The sequence below is a fragment of the Lasioglossum baleicum genome, chromosome 8 (genome assembly GCF_051020765.1).
Source record: "Lasioglossum baleicum chromosome 8, iyLasBale1, whole genome shotgun sequence".
In the NCBI taxonomy this organism is placed as follows: Eukaryota; Metazoa; Arthropoda; class Insecta; order Hymenoptera; family Halictidae; genus Lasioglossum; species Lasioglossum baleicum.
Genome location: NC_134936.1, coordinates 14,801,649 through 14,825,770, shown reverse-complemented (window position 1 = coordinate 14,825,770; position 24,122 = coordinate 14,801,649). Strand labels below are relative to the sequence as shown.

Genomic DNA, 24,122 nt, shown 5'->3' with positions numbered 1-24,122 from the left:
ACATTTACACGAGCAGACATACGAGTGCGTGTACATACATATATGTTGCAATGAATAATATAGATACATGATAGAGTAGCATGTAAACATGTGTTTCTCTCTCAACATCTCCTATCTCTGTGTGTAATAATAATAATAATAATAATAATAATAATAATAGTAATAATAATAATATTAATCATAATAATAATCATAATCATCGTTCATTAAATCGTTACTATCAGTTAACGCGCATAATATTATAATGTGTTCATCGCGACAAAAAATCCTCTCTCGCTCACGCTCTCTCTCTTTCTCTCTCTCTCTCTCTCTCTCGCTCTCTCTCTCTCTCTCTCTCTCTCTCTCTCTCTCTCTCTCTCTCTCTCTACCTTTCTGTCTGTAAATAGTGTATATCACTCTGAATATCTTCCCCTTGATTACTTGTTATATCCTTTCCCAAAATGTTTCTTTTTCCCTTTTCGTTATTATTTCTAAACCAATATATCTCCACGATACACACTCTCTATCTTTCTCTCAATCTCTCCACACAGCTCTTTTGTTTCTTAAGGGGTTAAAACCTTAAAGAGAGCAGAGACAATGCGCTCTGGCCTGGTACACGTTTTACTGCTACTGTGCTGACAGCGGGGTGTACGACTTTGTTCGGCCCGAACCTCGAACTGTTCCTTCGAATCGTCGCCTCACTACGGATTACAAAGCCTTCAGATAGTTTATTTCCACCGGTTCGTTTCTCACGCGATCAGACCCATGTGTGTGATCTATGACCCATGAAATCGAACAGGGACGAGATATATCTGCTCTCGTCCCTAGACTTTTCCCGTTTTGTGTCGTCGGAAAGTCGGACACCCCCCCTCATTACACAGATTGTGTGTGAGTATGTGTGTGTGTTTTTCGTTTACTATGATCACCGGGGCACTGGGAATAAGACGGACAGAAAGCGTGCGAGCGTAAAGACTCCTTAAATGTATCCCTTAATGTCTGAGGTAAAACACGATGAACAATGGATACGTTTTTTCGCTTTTCGGTTTCATCGAAGTCGCATATCGGCCCTGACCGATCTCTATAAACCTTCATTTTCTCCACGTCTCTTTCATTATCCTCGAGATCGGTCAGAAATGAAACCACGGCCGATGCGACCGAATCTCACTAACGCAATTATACTTCTATCGTAATTCAACGTTCTCCGTTTTGTTTAAGTTTCTGTTAATCTTCGCTCCTCATTTAACTATTCGTCCCTCTATTCGATATAACTCTAATCTCGTTCGGCTCGGTCGGATGGGGGGCGCGATCTTACCAATATAATGCTAAACGTTACAAGTATACAGGTCATGTTATTACAGTTAACAATTTTTTCACGTTTTATTATCGTTTACACAATTCGTCGGCACCTTCTTTTTTCACCAGCTTCCCTCCCGTTACGTTTTTAGTTTTTACTCTTCTTTATTTTTACCTTATACGCTTCGACGCTAAAAATATTGATTAAAAAGTAGATCGATCGATCGGATTCCCTCTCTCTCTATATATATCTTCCATTTTATCTCTCGCTTTCTCCGCGGGTTTCGTTTCCGATTGTTTTTTGCGACACAAAAGCATTCCAAACTGTAGGAATTTCATTCGGCGAACGCGCGAGATATTCCGTTTCCCTATCGGATCCCTCCCTTTTGGTATCATCGGTTTTCCATAGCCGTTCTCCAGCAAAGTCGGACTACAGAGAGACTCGATTTTTCACACCTCGGACTGATCGTTCCCGTTGTTTTTTCATTTCGTACCCGATCCCCCCAAAAAACCTATTTCTCCCCTTTTCGCTTACAACTTTTTACTCCCGACGCGAAGCTGTTTCCGGTGTGAAGTTTCTCCGTGTGAATGAAATTTCGGAACGTTTGTCTGTTTTGCGCGCAACACGCCCTTCCCTATTCCGTATCAAGTCCCCTTTGTACTCGCAACTATAGCAGGGCACTTCTCGTAAACGTACATTTAGAATTTTCTTTCTTATGTAAAGCTGCGTGCATTGAACTGCACCCCTACCCGTTCGCGATCTTAAAACGAATAACGATGCAGTTTTATGCGCGTTTTAAACCCCTACAGTTTCCCACTCGCTAATATATTACGATCCCCCTTTATTCATCTCCCCCATCTAAGACAACACGATTACTTTGCCCGTTGCAATTAGAATTTAATTCCTTAACTGTTTCTACGTAAACGTAATTTAGAATATTCCTCGGGTCGTTTGTGTGCGTGTATGTGTGTTCTCTGTGTTCCGTGGATACTCTGTCTACTGTGTTTTATGCGCGTGTGCACGTCCCTATATGTGTCAACATAAAATTTTGAACGACAGAAGATTTTGCTTTTTTTTCGGCAAACAACAGGTGAATAAATCGTGAGATTTTTTCGAGCGTGGGTGTTAATCAAAACCGATTGTAAAAATGAGAAAAATAATCGAGGCAGTGGTTACTCGTCGCCGATCAAGAAATAGTTTTGTGCTTCGATGAACGTCTATCTCTCTCTCCCTCCCCTTCTATGATTTTGCCTTACTCCCCCCGCCCTGCCCCATCTGTTTCTCATGAAATTGGTGTTGAAATATTGTTTCTACCCTCGTCCGACGGGAATCTACGGCCAAACGTTATTCCATACACCTCGGAAAAATGCCCACACGCCATTTGTGTTTGGTTCCTGACTTTCTACGGAGCTTCCACCCCTTGGTTCTACAACAAACAAAAGGGAAGAAATTTCGAATGTTGTACTCAAGGACTAATACAAAATCCAATCGAAACGATGGCGTGAACAAAGCTTGCGTATACAGAGAATGCGGTGGCCGATGTGAAAACGTCGTTGTTGATTTACACGCAACTAATTACAGTTATATTTAATGGTATTTAAACATGTCGATACAAAAAGAAAGAAAACAACGAAAAAATACATAATATTAAGAAAGTAGAACGAACGAACGAACGAACAAACAAAAAAAGAACGGTCTCTCTCTCTCACTCTCTCTCTTGTCGTAGATTACAATATGAACAGTTAAGTATTTTAAGTATAATTAGCTTTAATTATTATGACCAGTCTTCAGTGAGCGGGACGACGCGACCGTGCGCGTTTTTCTACGTTGAAAACAGACGTGCAACGCCCCCGGAATTATAATAATTACATATTTAATCGTTTTCCGTGGTTTTTTTTAAATATTGGAAAAACGTCTAGACGCGCAAAACCTATAACGTATCGTAAACACGTATCGTAAACTCGTACGATTAAAACGAAACAGTAACGAAAATGTTATTTACTCAATGATGCTCTCTACCTTAGTTTAATTACACGTAGGATTATTAATCGTCTTCAAGGAATCGATTTAGCGTACAAAAAAAAAAGAATAATAAGAAAAGACGAAGATAAACGACGAAAGGAAAAATCGGACGAAGAACAGGGAAACGCTATTACAATGACAATGATCGTAAAGAGAAGAATCGTCACGAAAAATGCACGAAGAAAAAATATCGGGGATACGGTGTCGCATTGAACTCGACCCTACCACTGTGTCCTGTATATGTTTATGTATGTGCCTGTGTAGAAAGAATGGTAATCGCTAAACGTATGTAAAAAGTGTAAAAAGTTATCGCTATCCCGTACAGTCGATTCATTAGTCAACGATATTATGTACTTTGCTTTTGCTGTTTCATTTCATTTTTTTCTCTCCCCGTTGCAGTGTCTTACAGTAAATAACGAAAGAAGTAAATCTACGAGCTGTCTGCGGTTTTCGAGACTTAAATCCTTAAAATGTACAATTATAGTGAGTCAGTCCTATATATCGATTCAAGACTAAATTATCGTTAAAGGATTCCGGCTCGACGCGACAGCGAGAACGTTGTAAAGAGTTGTCCTCGTTGAACACCATCGAGCCACCGGTGTGTGGGTGTATGTGTGTATGTGTCTTTTCTCCACAGGAAAAAAAAGAGAAGAGAAACGAATAACAATCGACCTAAAAGTATAATAAATACATGACAAGAAAGAAATAAAGAGGTGTACGTTAAAAATGTCGAGACGAATATTGGAAATATAAGAACGGGAATTTGAAAAAAAAAGAAGTTACATATATGCGTGCGAGTATAGGATATGAATGGGGAAACACAGAAGAAGGTGGACAAAAAGAGGAAATAAAGACAGTAACAACCCTGAGAGCAAGTCGATCATTCGCGAGAGAACCCCCGCGAATCACACGACAGGTAGTAACAACGGTTAGAATCAAAAGTATCATTTCCCTATTTGCCTACGTATTTACCTTTAATTAGATCAGTTATCCTCTGTATTGAAAAATACTAATAATATTGCGTTAAATATAAATATATTATCTGTTACAATTAGTTTAATCGTCAATTGTTTCTCGAATATTCCCGCGCTAGTTTAACCGCTTTACTGTCGTAATGTGTTGTCCTTGTTATGTATTTATGTGTTTACTTATTCCATTCTTTTTTATTTCATATCAAATCCCATTGCTACCACTCTCGCTTGTTATCCTCGATACTATACTTCCGAACCGTACCCTAAAATATACGTATATACACAGTGCGGCAAAGCAGCCATAATCTTTGAAGCTTTGTATCGTCTCTTTTATCCCTTCTCTCTCTCTCTCGCGCGCGCGCGCTTTGACTCTCTTTTCTCACCGTTTCTCTCTAGACCTTTCTCGTTTTCTCTCTTAGCATGCTTAGAGTAAATTTAATCATCCCTCCGAGACTCGTTAATTATAATACAAAATTAATTTACCTCGCTTTACAGATTCCAACAAACGTATTATTATATCGTTGAACACACGATCTTCTATAAATGAAAAAATTGTTACTCGATATTCATCGCTTCCTCCCGCGAGCGCTTTTATATACCCATACATTTAAAAACGGTTTAAAATTTATGCGTACGCTTTAACTTTATTTAAAAATCGACAATATAGTAGATACGGAATACAATTAATTATTTAGTAATAATTATAATCATAATCGATATTACTAGTGGTTCTTGTTTACGTTCGTTCATTATATGTATTACTTTACAAAATAAGTTCTGAAAAACAGCCGTAGCGATAAAACTCGTTTCTATGTTAATTCTCCGCGATCTTTCTCTCCCCCGCTAACTCTCTCTCTCTCTCTCGCTCTCTTTCTCTCCCTTTCTATCTTTACATATCGCCTTTCAAGTATGTATTCAAATAAGTCACCGATATTTGTGTAAATTCTCGTTAACTCTATTTAGCATCTTATTCAATTCACTATTTAATCGGTCGAATGATGCAACTTGTTGGCCCGTGTGACAATCATCTGTTCATCGTCTCTACTTCGTCGTTTATGCGTGTATCGAAGTGTTTATACTTGTGTACATATGTTTTCGTCGAGTGATTATAAAGGCGTGTATGTATCGTTCACGCATGCGTCCCGTGTAAATTACCGTTACCGATTAGTTAGAAAAAATGGTTTTCGAACGTTTGATTGAGCTCCTTAACTCGTCTCTCTCTCCCTCTCTCTCTTTGGATTTTAGGTTTACCTAGTCGAGTGAACGTGTGTGTGTGTTTTATTGCGTTGATCCCAGAAGTTTCCACGAGCCGCGTTTGCTAGTGCTTTCTCTTCGCGAATTACTATCCATGTTCGTGTACCTGTGTGTTTGTATGTATGTTTCGAGCACGTTTATAAGTATGATCTAGAGTGCTAAACTGACAACAAGAAAAACGTCAACAAGAAATTCCTCTACCGAATCGAGAAATGCGAGATGTTCGATGAATGGTATATACAGAGTAAATACAGTATACGCGTGTGTTTATGTGTAAATGTTAGTGCTGCATGTAGAAATTGATTCGACAGCTATGATCAAATGGCGAAACTCTCGTTCTTTGCTGACTGATTGGCAAAACCGACAGAAAGTATTATTTATGTATTATACGTATATCGATTTTTCAAGGTGTACAAAAAGAAGGAAAACTATGAAAAGGATAAAGGGAAATGAAAATTGTAATAATAAACGTGTGATTTGCGATACGATTTAAAGGGAAGAATAAGAAAAGAAAATAAAATAAAAGAAAGACAACGTATAGAAGAAAACATTGTCGCTACGAGGAAATACACTAATCGTATTGAGATCATAACGAGGAAGCTTACACAAATTGCTGGTTCCGTTTATTATTTGTTAACCCTACTAATTACCTTGTGACCTTGTAAAAAATTTAAAAATTACATTAGAGCGTAATACTTGCGATTCCTTATTGACAAAAGTAAGACACAACGCGACCCGCTCAAACGTGAGCATATTTACTATTTGAGAGCATTCGTTCCGAAATATTTTCTTGTTTAGAACTATGGTAAATCCTACAGAGTAAATACAATTAAGTCATATATTTAATCAGGTAGACTTTTCAGATCGACGCCCCCCGCCGAGGAAAAGCGCACACAAATTGTTTACACAAATAATTTACCCCTCCCTCCATCCTTAGATACCGTGATCTCTCATCTCTCTAATCATCTAAAATTTAAAAAACACTTATTAAGCATCATCGTACAATATTCGTAATTATCGTAGACGGTAATAATAGTGTGGCGTGTACGTGTGTAATTATCTGTGTGTACGTGTACGTGTACATGTATATGTATGATTCGTTTAATAATATAGTTAGTGCAATCATAGTGGTTGCAGTAGGAGAGCAGTCGCAACAGTAAATAGTGGTTAATAGCTGTAAATAGTTTTTCTTTTTCCATTTCATTTTATAATGGTAATAGTATAATAGTAATAATTATATCGTAGAAGTAATTAATAATAGTAACAATAATTGTAGCCTTAAACATGCCTAATAATTAACTATTATAAATCCGAGGTAAAAAATAAACTAGTTTTCACATGATTTGATGCGATACAAGCCGGTACAGAAACCCGTCTGTCGGCCGTGAAGTTCTTATGATACAATTCGTTTACGTACTTTTTTCTTTTCCTCTCATCGTTAAAAAAAGAACAAAAAAATTCATCGTTATCATTACACGTCCTTGTGTATGTGTATGTGTGTGTGTTGGTTCTCGTTCTGTTCCCTTCCGAACTTCAGTTCGACGCGTCGGAAGCGGAAAAGGACAAAGACGACGAAACCAAAATAAAGTAAAAAAGGGCGACACAGAGTATAAACACGAAAAAAGAAGAGAAAAGGGGAATATAGACAATAAAAGTCTAAAGACGAGACTACTACAGTGATATATGACGTGTGGAAAAAAAAAATTAAGAAATGGTAAATGAAGATGCTTAAACAAACTGCACCCTCCCTTGTTGTCAAATAGTCAATATAGATTATACGTAGTACATCATATTATGTATTATACTTTCTCCCTATCTTTTTTTCTCTTAAATTCATCTTGAATTCATTCGTCGGTTACCAAGCATAACAACTATTTTGTTTTTTTAATAAATACGAGATCGTGGAGGGACGGGTGTCTCGAATGTTCGACGGCCAAATTCGCTGGCCGATCTCCCACCGGAGACCATTTGATTAATAATAGAGCTTCCGTTCTTTTGTTACACATTATTATTCTTAGTCTCGAATTTACCGAAGAGTGATCACTATCTGTTAATTATCAATAAAAAGAGGTGAATGAGCGTCGAATATAAATTTGTGCCGTTCGGATGAGAAAGTGACTTTTCAAAATCTCTTCGCGACATCGACGGTCACCCCCCCTATCGATTAGTAAATGCTGTGTAAGTAATTAATGATTTCCAGCATTCTCAGTGTGTCTGTGTGAGCGTGTGTGTGTCTGTATACGTGCGTGCGTGTTTGTTTTTGTTCTTTACACTCGCTTCTTACTGCATCTTTGTTTAGTTTTACGATTTTCTCGCGATCATCGGTTAAATAGTTCGCTTAATTTCAACTCTCGCTCTCGCTCTCTTTCTCTCTCTTTCTCTCTCTCTCTCTCGATTCTAGTTTACTCTTAAAATACTTCTATGTTTTTCGCTTCCTACCCTCTATCCCAGTGCCATACACAAAAGAAAAAATGGAGTTCGCTTGCACCATGGGTGTGTTTGTTATTATTTTCTCGGTAATCGTCGATTCTTGTCTGCCGTTATACGATTTTGTTTTTGTCAGCTTTATAGATATTATCAATTACCTCTTCCTCGAACGAGCACGATAACCGTTAATATGTGTGTGTCTCAAACTGCGTATTTCCATTTCGTTTCGAAACCCGACAAGATCATGGGCCGTTCTCGCGAGCGATCAATTAAATCAATGCGTTGACAACAACCGAAGGCGAACCTAACCACCCACTTCTCTCCCGTGACTCTTCCGATTGTACAAACTGTTTTTTTTTTTGGCAGATGCCGTTTTCTCTTACTTTTTTTTCTTTTTTCGGGCACTCTCTCTCTCTCTTTCTCTCTTTTTCTCTCTCTCTCACCCTCACTCTTTCTCTCTCAACCCTCAATCTCAAACGGCTCAATCACTCCGAGAAAAAAGATATGTTAGTTAAACAATCGTGTCGGATCAACTGCGAATACGACCGCTCGCGAACGACATGCTGTCTCGGCTGGGACATTCTTTGCGTGTGAGAACGGATCCTGTCGATGCGAACTATCGTGTCACCCAGCAACCGAAGGGCAAAATTCAATGGAACATACTTTTTAATTCCAACGTGATCCTGCAACGAATACCAAAGTGTATATTAAAACAAAACAGCAGTACACAACACCCTCTGGAAACACGCTTATTTCTTTTGTTTTTTTCAAGATGCCAGCAAACATTTATTAGCTAATTGTTTCGAGAACCAAACAAGTGTCTATCCAACGATTTATTACTATGTAAGTTATCGTTCTTTGTTTGTTTGTTTTTCGTGCAAAAACGGTTTTTACAAAGAATGTCCCAGACCCCGAGTCCGCAGAATCACGATCAATTTGTAGACGTTGCGTATATATTCTTTTCTTTTGTTTCTCTCTTTTTTTTTGTCTGTTTTCCCTGAATATATATATTTTTTTATGTAATAAGAAATAACCCACGAGCAAGGCCAAGCCATTCAGCGCATCTCTCCATCACGGGTCAATTAAAATGGTCATGAGGTTTGCCACTCTTTGAAATCAAAGCCTTGCTGGGGTTTAGGGGCGCTGGCGGCATACCCACCTTGGTTGCTTTCTCCTCCCTGATATGAACGCTGTGGATAACTGGTGTCAGCGTAATTACCGTATGCGGAGTACCCAGTATAATCCGGTGTCTTGGCGGAACTGCTACTGGACCCAGGTGCACCAGAGCCGGTGGTCTGTCGCGAATACATGTCACCTGAAACATTGATTTTTCAACGTAGAGTTATCGAACCGTCACCACTTAACGCGCCTCATTTACTCAGAAGCGGGAAATACTGTACGCGACCATCGGAGATACATTCTCATTGTCTTTCGCGAGCCAACTAACCAATTTACCCATTCACAATTATCCCGCCACGCACCTCAGGCGGCAACAAACAATAGCAACAGTCCCTCTATACATTGACATACCAATTTATCGTCTCGCGGTTTTCTTATAAAGGGCCTAGCCGATGTCGTGTCACATTTTCTTATGCAAACTGTGGTTCCAAAAAATGAAGAACCCCAAGAAGTTCGGTTTTTTTATTGTTTTCTCATTTTTTACGACCACAGTTTGCAACAAAAAAAATCTGAAAAAATTCTCTAAAATGCGCCTCAGGATCCAAAGTTTCGTAGGGCAGTTTTGATCATCTTAATCGGCTAGGTTATCCTTTAGTTGGTATATTTGAACAGCCCCTGCACGCGAAACAGCAATTTTTCGTCCGACAATTTTTATATGAATTTATTTCATTGAAAGATTCAAGCATTTAAGAATGTCGATATATTGTCTCTAGCTTGTTGAATATGTCATCCAATACAAAATTTTGGGTGTCAATTTTTTTGTTATTCTTTACTGTAAAAATCAATATGCGGTATAAACTGTACCACTGAATAATTAATAGCCGCAATTAAAAGCTCTTATCCCCGTCACTATGCTTGCATTTGCTCTAATCAATAGAATTAATAGAAAATTAAGAATTTTAGTACAGTGAGTTTATATATATATATATATATATATATATATATATATATATATTAATTCAGAATGATTATACGGAGAAGTGAACGTTGCTGTCGCACGAACAGAGAGTTCAATCACATAGCAATTAAAAATGTATCTCCGGCATCAATCATTCGGTTGAATATGTTAGTGTCTCTTTGTAGATGGCGTAGTTGTATTTATATAAAACCTTGAGACCAGTACAGACCACGTTTCAAGCGTGTTCTGCTTTCGCTCTCTGGCGTGGAGTATATTAAATGGACATTCACAAAGCCGACGCCATTCTTGTAAATGTAATTTCGTAAAGGAGTTCGAGAGAAAGAACTAGTCGCGCGCGCGCGCGCGGAGAAAGTGGAGCGCAGACGTTATACTGATCTCAGGATTCTACGGCGCACGAATCGATGTCTATTGTTGAAACATGTTTTTTGTAGAATGAATAAATCAGAACGGTAGAATGTGTTTATTAAAAAAGAAAATAGACATGAATCCGTCGCCTAACTCTGCTTGGTAGGCAATACAGGAAATGAAAGGAGCGAGAGTAGGATTGTTCCATCATACTTTACTTGCGAATCGCTAATCAATTGAGAACAAAAAATGAGGAATTTAGATATATCGTCCGATTCGAGCAACACAAACAAATTGTAATTATACCAAACTAGTTTCTCCAAATACCTACTACTCTATGTCTAATTATATAAGGCGCCAATCAGTAATCAACTATTTCTATCTAGGAGGTACTATATTTGAGTAAAAACAAACAACCAACATAAGTAGAAAGAAAATACTTGTATTGGTTCACAAAACAAAAAATGGAAGAGTTGAAACAAGTACATCAAAATTAAACAGTGAAATGATGAATGAGGAGGTGCGATAAATTTGGACGATTACTACTGTTGCCGGCTAACAATGAGAAAAGCGTAAATACTATGGACAAGCGTAGCTCTAAAAATAATCAAAGGGTTCACTATTACGTAGTCTATAGGGTCATCGCAATCATATCGTGTCTTTCTAATAAACGCTCTCATTTTAATTTCGATTACGATATTTCGTGGCTGCTCGTACACGATCACGCATGCCTTCGGCCCAAAAAGCGAACCAACAAATCCACAAAAACAAATGGAGAAACAGAGGGAAGCTTCCGGGATCACGGGATATAACATCGCCGCAAGGGATCGAACAATTGATTCGTTTAAAAATAAATAATTAATTAATTTACTCGTTGATCACAGTACAATGCTTTCGTGTTCTTCCGACCCCAATGCATACAAGCTCTTGCGTTTCCGCAAACCCAATTAGACACAAACGATTAGGCACGACCCGGGAGGCTTGACACTGGCAAAGGTTGCATTAACCCTTTCGATCTTACGAATTAACCAAATTAAAATTTTTTTAAATTCAATACACCGACTAGAAGAATTTTCTTACTTTCATTTTGTTACTTTTTTCAATTTCACAGCAAATATATGTATTTCGTCGAGTGAACTCGTCAACGTTTAAAAATGAGCACACGGGTGCGCGCGGTTTCAACATTAACCCTCTATAGCCCCTATACCCCCGAATTTTTGTCACGAATATAAACATCTTTCTGCAACATGAAAACAGCAAATATCATCATCTATCTATATACAAATGAATAAACAACGAATACACAACGTGTACAAAACAAGTATCGACAACAGCGATGCATAACATTGATCCATTGGTTAAAAAGGAGACACACAAAAGAACAAGACACTCTTGTCACACACCGAAGCTAGACATAAGAATCGAAAATACTGACATGTCAGTATACGACTCCGAAGTTCCACGGAGCCATAGAGGGTTAAAGTATAAAACGGTTAAATGGTTAACAACGACAAAAAGGAAAGAAAAGACCGAGTTCTTCGAGATCGACATTGAAAAGAGAGGGAGGGTGGCAGTCGTCTTTTTCCAGTCGAGAAGGAAAAAGAGGAGAACCTGAGGGTGGGTCAGCGTACTAAACTAAACAGACAGAAATAGAAAAGGAAACAGTAGATGGCTTTAGCTATAGTCAAATAGTTGGTACTGGAGCTGTACGATGCGAAAGGGTGGAAAGAGGAAAGACGTTGATTGACTGAGCTTGAAGACTCACCCTGCGGGCCAGAGGGGTTCGAGTTGGAGTTGGGCTGCGAGGAGTTGGGCTGAGGGGGCTGAGGTGGTGGCTGGGTCCCTGGAGGTGGCCCATTCTGTGGCATGTTCCAGGAGTTCCAGGAACCCCCGGGCCCGCCCCCCGCAGCCCCGCCAGTACCCGCCGTGGGCCCGTAGCCCCCTGAAGCGGCCGCCGCCGGCCCACCTGCGATCATCAACCACACAAAACACGTGTCACCGACCACCGACGTCTTCTTATGCAGTTTTCTCAGGCTACGTTCACTCTGCTGCACTCCCCTCTTCCTTAACGAACCTACAATCTACCCTCGGCAAACTACAAAAATCCTATAAAAGTTAGCCATCATATTGGCTCGAACAGTTGCAATTTCACTGTGTCCAATAATCTGATCGAATCGGAGGCGCCGGCAGCAGAACGAACGTAGTCTACTTGGTCAACCACTTCAGTGCCAAGCATGCACCGATAAGCGGTGTTTTAATGGAATCATGAGACTTCAAAGAAAATGCTCAAAATACCAACGGATCGCCACAATCTGTCGGCGACCGTAATTAATTGCTGTAAAAAAGATGCGAACTTTAAGCAACAGACTCCAAAGCGTTTTCTTTTTTCGATCGCTAATGGTGAGAACTTACCTCCCGGATTCTTCTCTTCTGAAAAAATGTGAAAATCGATACAATAATGGAATGATATCGGGTTCTCTCTCACTCTCTTGCTCTCGCTCTCGCTCTCTCATAAAGGGTGATGAAGGCGAAAATTTAAAGGAACAACTAAAGCTTGCTCGCTCGTTGCAGTCTTGGCACTTGAATTTGGTTAATTTTGCTAATGGCAATCTTCCTACTAGAGATCCCTATTTCACGTGTATATAATTACATGTGGTACGTGAACTGTGTAGTAAGAATTTAAGGATCCGAGAACACAAATCCGTGTACACGGATCCACGAACGCGTGAATACGGATCTGCGAATACGAATCCGTGTACACGGATCCGGTCGGCACGTTCGAGTCCGACAAGTGACAAGGAGGCTGCACAGACTTGCCCTCACGGATTTAGTTGAGATTTTACAGAGTTATAGATCTCGTTCCCCTGATCACGACAGACACTCAATGGTTTTCGAGATATTTGCAATTAAAGTTTCATAACCTGTAAAATATTAGTTTGGTTCAGTTTATTAGCAGGCAGTGGTGTGGCGTATCGGCAGCGAGCTGAAAAATACTTTAAAAAAGTTTTTCTTTTTACATGTCAAAATGCATTTTCAATGCTAAATAAATTTTAAATAATATTGTTATTAATAATATTTTTATTCGCTAAAGGGCTAATTGACAATGATACTTACTATTTTATAGAAGAGACACTAGATCTATTACTGCATACAGAAAAGATAGTAATTTTTTATAAAACAATAATAATATTAAAATAATTAAGAACAGAATGAACAACCGAGATATATAAATACAAATACAAAATACTTGACATAGAATGCAATGAATATAAAATGTACAATACAAAATACAATAAATGCAAGAAATATGATAGAAAAATACAAAATACGAAAATACAAAATAGATAATAGAAAAAGCTCAATAAGTAGTAAACAGAGGGGTTGTTAATGTGGCTTGCTATCTTGCTTCCCATAGTTTGTATAATTGTATAATCATACCTGAAAAATAAATAAATCATACCTAAAAAATATACGTTACGTAGAATAAATATAGAAATCAAATACAATGGTACTTATCGTAAAAGCAAGGAAAACATAATGTACAAAAGCATCTTGCGCATCGAATTAATACAGTTTCATTGCAGAAACATTTACTTTCTTGTATTTTCTTTATGCATTTTGACATGTAAAAAAAAATTTGTTTACATTACCACGAAGGGGATCGACCCCGAGGCTTACGGCGTAGAAGTTCAGCTCGCTGCCGATACGCCACACCACTGCTTGCTAATACACTGAACTAAACTAATATTTTACAGGTTATGAAACTTTAATTGCAAATATTTCGAAAACTATCGAGTGTCTGCCCCTATAATGGGGTATTTTCGTAATCAGGGGAACGAGATCTAGAACTCTGTAAAATCTCAACTAAATCCGTGAGGGCAAGGGCAGTCTCCTTGCGAGGCGTTATTGTTTTTGACACGGATTCGTAGTCGCAGATCCGTGTTCACGGATCCTTGAATTCGTACTACATACACGGTTCACGTACCACGTGTACACGTGTATTTTACTGCACGTTCAAAACCGCGATCTCTAGTTCCTACACGTTTTCATTTCACATCTTTTTTTGTCTCACGAATTTGTTTGGGCTTGATACTCTGAGAAGGAGGATCGAGCGCAAACTGTGTATAGGAAAAAAGAGCATGATCACGAGGTCGAATTGTTTCGGAAGCGTCGACTCGAATTCGTTCTATCCCGCTAATAATGGGAGATGATTACGGTACAAGTTGAAACGCAATTCGCGACGGTGAACACGCGAAAAGATACATACATATGTACATGTATCAACAAGCAATTAAATGAGAATCCGAACCGACACAATCAATCCAAGATATTCGTTCATGACTGTCCTAACGTATTCTCTTTCCATGGTGAGTAACCTCCAGGGGGCATCGAAATAAAGATAATTAATCTCGCGTTCTATAGGCATTTGTTTTCTTTTTTTCTTTTTAATCATTTCTCGTGTTCATATCTTTCTCTTTCTTCTCCTAACATCTCCAAGGAGGATGGAGGGGGAGAGGACAGGATCAAAGTTATTGTTAATCTTTATAACTATGACCTTATCGTGTGTTGTCCTTAAATAACAAACGAAAACGGAAACAACGAGTTGCGAAACGCTAACTTTTTGAGAGCAACTCGATGGTAATGTACTGTCGGTGGCTGTAAAGAAGGCAGCTGGAAGAAACTCGTGAGCCATGAAATTTAGAATTATATGATGTTGTAGGAAATTCCGAAATAGATACGCATAATTTAGCTAGCGGTCGAGGTGACAATGTCAATGAATCGAATGACTTTTATTCTTCTCAGCCGCGGACAGTACAAGAAATTTCTATTCAACATCTTTGATGTTCTATGTCGTGGTATTAAGTAGTTAATTAATTCCTCCGATTCTGTCGAATAGTCTGAATCGTCTATGGAGTCGAACTTAGTTGAAATGTCTTCGCTAGATGAGAAGATTCTTTGGGGAACTCACCATAGCTGCCGTAACCTTGAGTAGCTGCTGCAGGCTGAACGTTGTAACTGCTACCCCATTGATGATGAGGGGGTGGTGGAATCTGTTGCTGCTGGGGAGGTCCGGGAGGCGCGCCCCAGCCCTGAGAATTGTACTGAGTGGTATATCCGGCATATCCACCCGTCTGAGGACTTGTTCCCCAGCTCTGGTACTGCTGCATCATGTTTCCCGGTGGTCCCATCGGGCCTCCCATCATCGGTCCACCCATTTGCCCATTGGGCCCGCCCATGGGTCCCATATTTCCCGCCATTCCCATCGGAGGTCCACCTGGTTGAGGCGGACCCCATTGTCCTTGATGACTGTCATTCATCTTACTGGAAGAGTCACGCGGCTCCGCACGCTTAATCTCAACCTGCAACCAGAAGAAAACCCGAACCGAATTATAAAAATCGTTTCTCGCCAATTGACACAGGCCTCCGAGATAATGCAACAGATAGAATCGAAATCATCCCACCTGTTGCCTTAATTTCATATACAATGATCGAAGCTTTTTCTTTTAGAAAACTCGCCAAGTCTTACATAAATACGCTAGATATATGTATATGCTAAATTTTTCAGTTCTCGAATCGTTTTTCTTCGCATCGTGTAAATTTTTTCTTTTGGTTTATCGATTTTCTGGATCTTTTTCTTTTTGTTTAACTGATACTTACATAGTAACTAAGCGTACAGTTGTTTAGCGTTTAACATAGTACGAAAAAATATTGTATATATATATATATATATAGTGTAAAATAAAATAAGTACTATAACTAAGATTAATAGTTACGACTATGTAAGAGTATGTAATTAAATTAGATTATGCTAACGATCGTACTTATTATTATTTTACGTTACATTATTCTAGGGATATTATGTATATTATATTGTAGAAGTTATTTATATATAAATATATAATATATGCTAGTGTGTAGGTATGCTATACCTGTTTTCCATTCAAGTTGACGAAATGCTCGGCGACACACCGGTCCACAGCATCTTCATCCTCGAAGCTGAGAAAGCCAAATCCTGCCGTCCAAACGTGATAGTATATCAAAAATTTGCCCCATATATTTACACAACAAATACACCTTTTATCTTTTTACTCTTTTGTTCTCATTTTTATGTACCCGTTCGAAATTTTTTGTGAAGATTACAGCTTGTTCGTACAATTCCGTTTTCAACTAGTCCATTATATCTAATTACTTCTGCTATGTTAATGATATAACGTGTGACTAGACTTAATTTGGAGTATTTTTGAGTGTATAAATAATTTAATATTACAATTTTAATATCGATTAAAAACATGCATCCTCTAGAAGTTTCCAAGATACTTATCAATACTATCCATCTTATATGTGCACATAAAGCTTAATGTACTTAATCTATAAAATTTATGATGGCTGTTTTGAAGAAGCTTTTCTTTTTGATAGAGTATATTTTTTTCTGGCTAAAACTAAAAGGATCGATCGTACGTAAATCGAAAATCGCAGAGATTTTTGTCGAGCTGTGTGTCGTCTCGACGATGTTTTTATCCTCCGAAGAGAATATATTTTTTCTAGTTATGGTAGTGAAAGATTAATATACAAAGCAATCCACACTGTTAAAAAAAATCATAAGATGCGTAAAAACGAAAATTCACTTGAGCTATGAGAACACATTAACTTCTTGAATGCAGCCACCAAAAATGAGTAAATATTTAAAGAAGAAAGAAAGATATATAATCGTGTATCTCGTATTTACTAAATTGTTTAACCACAAGGACACCAATGTTAAGGCAAAAATTATTCTATACTAAAAAGCCATAGAAATTAATGATACCCTAAGTTTTATTTTAGTTATAAATTGTATACTAATATTTAAGATTAATTCTTTATATAACATATGCCGGTTAATGATAAATATAAGTAATTGATCTTATCATCCAGTGGAACAAGTCAAATATAGGTGGATATAATTTAATAAAAAATAGGACGTACAACGTATCTTACTAATAGCTTAACTTCAACTTATGTTATGTACATTTAACTTATGTACTTAATAACCTATTCTTAATAAAAACTTAGCCAAAATCACATTATGTGTAAATACATTTAAATGTAATTTAATGTAACATAAATAATTATCTTAACTTCTTTTTAAGGTAAGACAAGGCGAATTATTAAGTGTAGCAAAATAGGATAAAAACACTATATAAATAACTATATAAGTATAATGCATATAAGTTTCAGTTTGTGGATAGGAGCTTAAAGTATTTCGTAAATATATGTGTATGTATATACATATATATGCGTATATATACATATGCATATACACATATCGAAAATAAACAATATTAATTAAGAAAAGTATGAATCAGGATGTATTAATTATAATTATCAAAGGAAGCAAGAGCAGGGTCATTAAAAAAAAAGGAGTAAGGGGTAATCAAGCAGGGGAAGTTCAATGACCGTTTATTATTGACTGGCTTAAGCATAGAACTGTGATTAACTTTTAAGTAATTATTTGCTAGTCCTATATGTATGCATTATTTTTTAATTAAGAACTGGACAAAATTTTGAGATTGTACTTCAAATGGGTGTGCTGCATTCAAGTCAGAATTTTTGATTTTTATTTGTCGTTATCAAAAACACCACCGTTCATTTTATACACAGAATATTTTTTTAATATACATATTTATTTACCGATATATAACAGTGTTATCTGTATAAAAAAATTTATTTCAAGAATTCTGACTGTAATTTTGGTCACGCAATAAACAAGATGATAAAAGTAGACTACTTTCCATTTTTGTGCCACATTATTTTTTATAGCTTCCACAAGAGTCAAAAAATAATATAGAATGATTAATGTCCTGTTTATTCGACTCGTATAGGAACTACACAAAACAATGCAGTAATATAAATATGTAGAGATAATTAGTGCAGCTTACTCACCTCTTGATTTCTTTTTCTCCTGGTCATACATTATCACCACTTCCATGACCTTGCCAAAACGATTAAAGAAAGATCTCAGATCCGTCTCTGTCACGTTACTTGGTAAACCACCAAGGAAGACTTTTGGAAAGCCTCCGCTACGTTTTGGCTTCTGTTGAGTGCGTGGGTTACAAGGTTTTGGGTCGATCTGCGAACAAAATCATTCAAATCAATGCATCGATATACATCCCAAATGAAACAAGCTAGAAAACTTCCTTCTACCAAGAGCTATACTCACAGTACGCCCGTCGAGTTGATGAGGTCCATTCTGGAGAACCAAAGGGACATTAGCCGGATCGCTGAATGTTACAAAACCAAAGCCACGACTGCGTCCGGACTCGCTATTTTTCATAACAACGCAGTCGATTACTTCGCCGTAACGGCCAAAGTAGCGTTGTAGATTTTCCTGTGTTGTCTCCCAAGACAAACCACCCACGAACAACTTTCTGCAGCAACAGAGGAGAAACAACGAGATTACATAATTAGTATTACTTTAGAAATGAAATTCGCACAGTGACCATAAATACAAACATTGATTCTAATTACTACCTAAGTGAAAAGTCTAATTTTATAATTTAATTTCGAGCTACCAATGCATAAAAAAAAATAACGCCAATTAATAGGAACGATCTATTATTCGAGTACCGTTAAAATGACTGAGGTAAAGCCCAGCAGGCCGCATAATATTCTTGGTTAGCCGAGCGTATGCGAGGAAAAGCACAACGACGAGAGAGAACACGAAAACGTTGTTCAGGATATAGAGCATAAAAATAGGGGATCTAGAACCGAAGGATGTAACGCGAGGCGGCAGTGTACTTTCGCGCAGCGACGATACACGGAAAATCCGCGAAATCATCGACATAACGCTGAGTTAACCCTTGCCTTCGTACAAGTGACTATAGTCTGCCAACATCGGCCGAACGCTTTACACTAAACGCAGCTATAGTCGCCCCTAAAGATTTTACAACCCCTCGCGCTATAATGCCAATTCAGCCTCGTGAATGGTTATCAATCTCCTTTGAATCGAAATAAAATGCCATTTTGTTTTGTATACAGTATATATGATTACTTTTCTATTTTCTACGAAGATCTAGGCATCTTGGATGCATGAAAAATCAGAGTGCAAGGGGTAGATAGCTTCGCTTGGGTTTACTATTAGAATTTGAGGGGGGAGGGAGAGAGAGCGAGAGAGAGACTCGATAATTAGAAGGTGGGAAAAATCACAGATGGCATTTAAGCAGAAGGTGAATTGTAAACGTACGGTTTCGCCTATGAGAAAAAGTAATCGTGCCGGGTAAAGGAGAGGAGCCGGCGTCAGTGAATAATTAGGAGTGTGAATTAGTTTTGAGGGGTTTCCAAAGGAGGGCTCTAGTTGGAGATGTAGAACTGCAAGAACCGTTGGACCAAAACTCTTGATCCCGTTCGGAAGTTGTTATTATTAAAATAATAAGGTATAAGAATATAATTATGAGGCGTTCTCGAGCGGATCGAGTTTGTTAACAATGCGGTTCCGATTGTTTGAAGCGGAGGCCCGGTTTTGAAAGTGTTGGAAGGTAGTATTCACGATGCTGAGATATAATTCCCCCCGACGCGAGAAAAACTACCAACATCGAAACTGTTCTGTCGGTCAGCGGGGGGAAGAAAGGTTGGCCTCGAGGATGCCTCGGGAGGAACGCGAGAGCCCGATGACGTCTCCGGTCGTCAAACAGCCATGATTTCGCACAGGATCGATCGCGAATTAATGTTTGTGGAGAAGAGATGCGTACGGAGCGCGACGCGCAAATGGAGATCCCACGCAATATGAGCCGTCGGGCCGTGTACGCGTCCCGATCCCAACAGTATCACGCGTAAAAGCCGCCGTTTTTCTTGTTTTCTTACTCACCCCTTTTCGTCGTCGTCCATTTCGGTCTTCACTCTCATAATATTTCACTTAAAACTACGAGAATGTTGTTAGTATAAGGGCGCGAACGGGAATATGGCACGATGCTTAGCGCGGACGAGGGTAATGGCTCCCCACAATGAACGCGACGTCGAGAACAGAATGTAAACGTAACGAAGCGAATCGCGTCACTTCCGCCAGACCACCGAGTCAAATCAGCAACCGTCGACTGTCGCGCCTCAGGTGCGAACTTACCGAAGCTATGCGCCCTCTACGAACTGTCGCGCCGCGCCGGAAACTATCAGTTCATGGTCATTTTTAATCGCAATCCGGCGCGGCATCCACCGATTCGTATTTCTATTTCCTTGATTCATTGATAAGAATTTCATTGGTAAGTTTATTGGAAAAAGTCACAATTCATTTAATCTATATATAATTTTAATTATTATTTTTCTTTAGTCCCTGATAGTTGAATTTAAAATATTCATCGTTCGCCGGTAAATTGCTGGCTTCATCGGTGCCTGAGTTATAAAAGAATTCATTGCAACAAATCACAATTGATCAATACCAATTAAATAATATATAATCATTTTAATTGCATTAAATATTACCCAGTTTTGTTTTTAATACCGCCTACGAACTGCAGAATTTAGTTTCATCTTTATTTGAATGGTATAGATTCTGGAAAATTGGAAACTTTATTTTGACCAACGACTCATTGGCTAGCGAGATGCATAATTCACACGATTCGATTTTTGATGCATCATTAATAAGCCTCGCGTTGAGACGGCCCTGAGGATAACATTACCTACTTTCATTGATCTGAAACTTTAAATAAATGATTATTGAGATGGTTGACAATAATTTTTGAATCGTAATATGGAGAAAATGATCGGGAACACGATAGAATTAATATATTAATTGAATGCAGTAGTGCATATGGGTTCAACGATCTGTCGTCACATAGCTGATTCCCGCCATTTTGATCTCGGATTGGCGGCAATGTTTGAATCCCGTGTAATCTCATACCATCAATTAGATGATTATTTTCTCGATAATGCGAGAAATAATCTTACGATAGGTGAGAAGCGTGTCACGCCTCTCGCTAATCTTTCTTTTTATTAAGAGTGGAACGATTTTCTTCTTGAACGGAACGCAATCTCGCAGCCGTTGCATAATGCATAAGAACCGCCGCATTGTGCAATACATTAGTCTCTCTACCGGTAATAATTTCATAAGGCACTCGTGCAGAACGATGCGAGCATAAAGTCCGCGTAATTTGATACATTCTTGTCGCAAAAATTTAATTAACAACGTTCCGGAGCGTCGCTAATATCGCGTGAAACGTTACGCGTGTGTCATGCTTGCGCTATTAAACACTTTAAACAATAACAGAGGAAACGTGACGAAGCACCGAGAAAAACAACTGATAATTTTAACGCCATAACGTTTCCCTCGTGTTTTTCGCTTTCTTATATTCGAGCTACGCAGAGGTCAGCTCTCTTATCTGATAAAGCCGAGATAATGCGATACCGCATGTGTGAACATTTTCGACGTCGAATTTCAGAATTTCTACGGAACACGTGCGACGTCGTGTTCCAAAATTCGTAAAAGTTCAACAACAATAGAATTCCATGCTCTAAAGTCTAAACGCAACAAAGATCCGACGCGACAAACCTTTCCGAATTTCTAGATTCTAAAAACACAACGAACACAACGACGCACAAACAACAAGGGACTGTTCCTAATCGCTGCACCATACGTCCAGACAATTCTCTTCTATCTGTCTGTTGCCCCATGTGTTAGGGATCACCATGTTCCCGGGAAGCTGTAAACCCGAGCCGAGCCGTTCGCGTGGTATCGTGCATAAAGATGTCCCAAAAACCTAAGCTATCACATGTGTAGGATTCCAGGGATCGGTTCGTCTGCGTCTGCGGCTTTCCGGCCGCTGGATTTCCACGTGGGCTAAAAATATAATCATTTAACCAGGCCCGTTATGAGCGCGTTTCCCCCTTTGAGTCATTCAGCCGTCCAGATGAATCAATTTCGTCGGACCAACGCGTAAGCGGGCCAAAAAAGACTTCCTGTACGATCGACCTGCAATCCTACTACAGGAAATTGCGAAAAATCTCCAGCTGGAGGTGAATGATCCACGGAATTGCTCTAAATCCGCGTACTTTGCCACGGTATCGGATGATTTATAAAAATTTAATAGACTAAAAATCTCAGTCACCAATCACAGGCAAGTTGAATATTTGTAACCAAGAAGATTTGGCCTGTTTCCAACGATCTTCGACCGCTTACCGAGTAATCTGTAAAGTCTCGATCCACGGTCAACGATTCAGATCTTTCCGATGGTTTTCGAGCACACCTACGTCGCCGGTCGTCTTAATCCGATCGTTCCGGTCGGGCAAGGATCGAGCGTGTCGAACGAGGGATAATATGAAATTCACGAAGCGTAAAGGTAGTTCAATTCACTTCTGTTTCGACGGAAGTTCCTGCTTTACGGACGCCGGGCTATAGTGTGTCAGCTTCGGCTGTTCTTACCAACCAGCCCGTTTTGTTCAACGAGCGAATTCTCTCCTACGCCTTGCACATGCAGTTGCACATTTTGCAGAGAGCACACGCGATCTCCCGTAGGTGTTTCTTGAACGCTCACTGCACGCGACGCGTTACACAACACGCTAACAAGAGATCTGCCCGTGTAGGTACACACATCTTGCTTCGTTCTCGCTTTTGCTCGAGTAAACACGTGTGCGCCGACTATATCACGCGACCGACAAACAGAAAGCTCGGAGAGAACGAAGACGAAATGTAGCGAGATCAGCTGTGTGCTATCCGTGCAAAACGATTCGGAATAGACACGATATCGGAAGCAATTGCCTGGAGAGAATACCGGGAACTCATTCGAAGGCGAGGCTGTTGTTTCCCGCATGATCTGCTATTGACAAAGACGGCGTCCGAGGGCGTCTTCTTATATTATAGTTATACGATAGATGAATGAATTTTAATGGAGTCAGCCGCTTATTCCGCCAGTCTCCCGACAGTGTTCCGAAAGATAAGAATATTTTTAGAGGGTCACGAGTTCTAAACTTAGACCTCGCGCACGTTCGATCGCGGGTCCCGCTCCAAAATTTAGGTAATCGGGTCTGTATCGATAATCTATAGTGAAATAAAAATAGAATCTCGACTTCGGGGAAGTAGTATTCGAATAGCTAGAGTATATTTAATTTGTTGGTCACCGAGGAACGGGATCAGTGATTTTATCAACAGATTCCACGGATTATGATATAATAGCACGAGTCTCACCTTTTCCTGTGATGCTTGAGAAAAGAGAAAATGCACTTGATAAGACATTCCAACAACGAAGATAATAGTAGGAAACAAACATTTCCAGCAAACCAAGTATTAAACTGATTAAAAAAACAATCGGGGGATCCCAGCCAGCAAGCACCGAAGCGTCCACGATGATCTCTTCAGCGCAGCGGCGAGCCTAATAATTTCAGGCTACGATGGGCACTGCTAATCGTGCGTGCTGGCATAAGCAAGTTGCCCATCTGTCGAGATTCCGGACGCGCTGAAAGACCATGAAGAAACACGGTTAGGGGATACCGTAGGTTCTTGCATAAGCTTTCTTCTTATTCGTAGATGTGCGCACGTGCATCTGGAAATCTCAAGGAATCTGTCGACCTCCGCGTGGTCAAAACCAATCCTTGGCCTTATGGGGAAGCAAAAAGGAGGGGAAGGGAAAGGTTTAAGGGTGTCGAAGGTTGCCGAGGTCAGGAGCAGAGGGACGTAGGATGCGCGTGTGTCCGTTGGCTTCGGACACGAGACCGAGAGGATTCGTGTGCCCGTGGCCGATGTGGACGTGGACGCGGACGTGTCGAGGGAGTT

The 24,122-nt window shown here is 39.3% G+C and overlaps 1 protein-coding gene across 3 annotated transcripts in view; it reads right to left on the bottom strand.

The window, feature by feature from the left end:
• Positions 1 to 20,408, bottom strand: part of Hrb27c (Heterogeneous nuclear ribonucleoprotein at 27C) — a 35,376-nt gene extending 14,968 nt beyond the window's left edge. The window contains exons 1-8 of one of the 3 annotated variants that reach the window (XM_076428952.1): positions 20,232 to 20,404; positions 18,588 to 18,795; positions 18,311 to 18,497; positions 16,321 to 16,403; positions 15,360 to 15,750; positions 12,156 to 12,356; positions 9,107 to 9,262; positions 8,365 to 8,630 (exon numbers count right to left, since the gene is read on the bottom strand). In XM_076428952.1, coding sequence (XP_076285067.1) covers positions 8,614 to 8,630; positions 9,107 to 9,262; positions 12,156 to 12,356; positions 15,360 to 15,750; positions 16,321 to 16,403; positions 18,311 to 18,497; positions 18,588 to 18,795; positions 20,232 to 20,269 — 1,281 coding nt within the window. In that variant the 5' untranslated portion in view covers positions 20,270 to 20,404 and the 3' untranslated portion in view covers positions 8,365 to 8,613. Of the gene's footprint in view, positions 1 to 8,364; positions 8,631 to 9,106; positions 9,263 to 12,155; positions 12,357 to 15,359; positions 15,751 to 16,320; positions 16,404 to 18,310; positions 18,498 to 18,587; positions 18,796 to 20,231 lie in introns of those variants that run through there. The other 2 variants (XM_076428951.1, XM_076428953.1) reach the window with 2 other exon arrangements.
• Between the last annotated feature and the right edge of the window lie 3,714 nt (positions 20,409 to 24,122).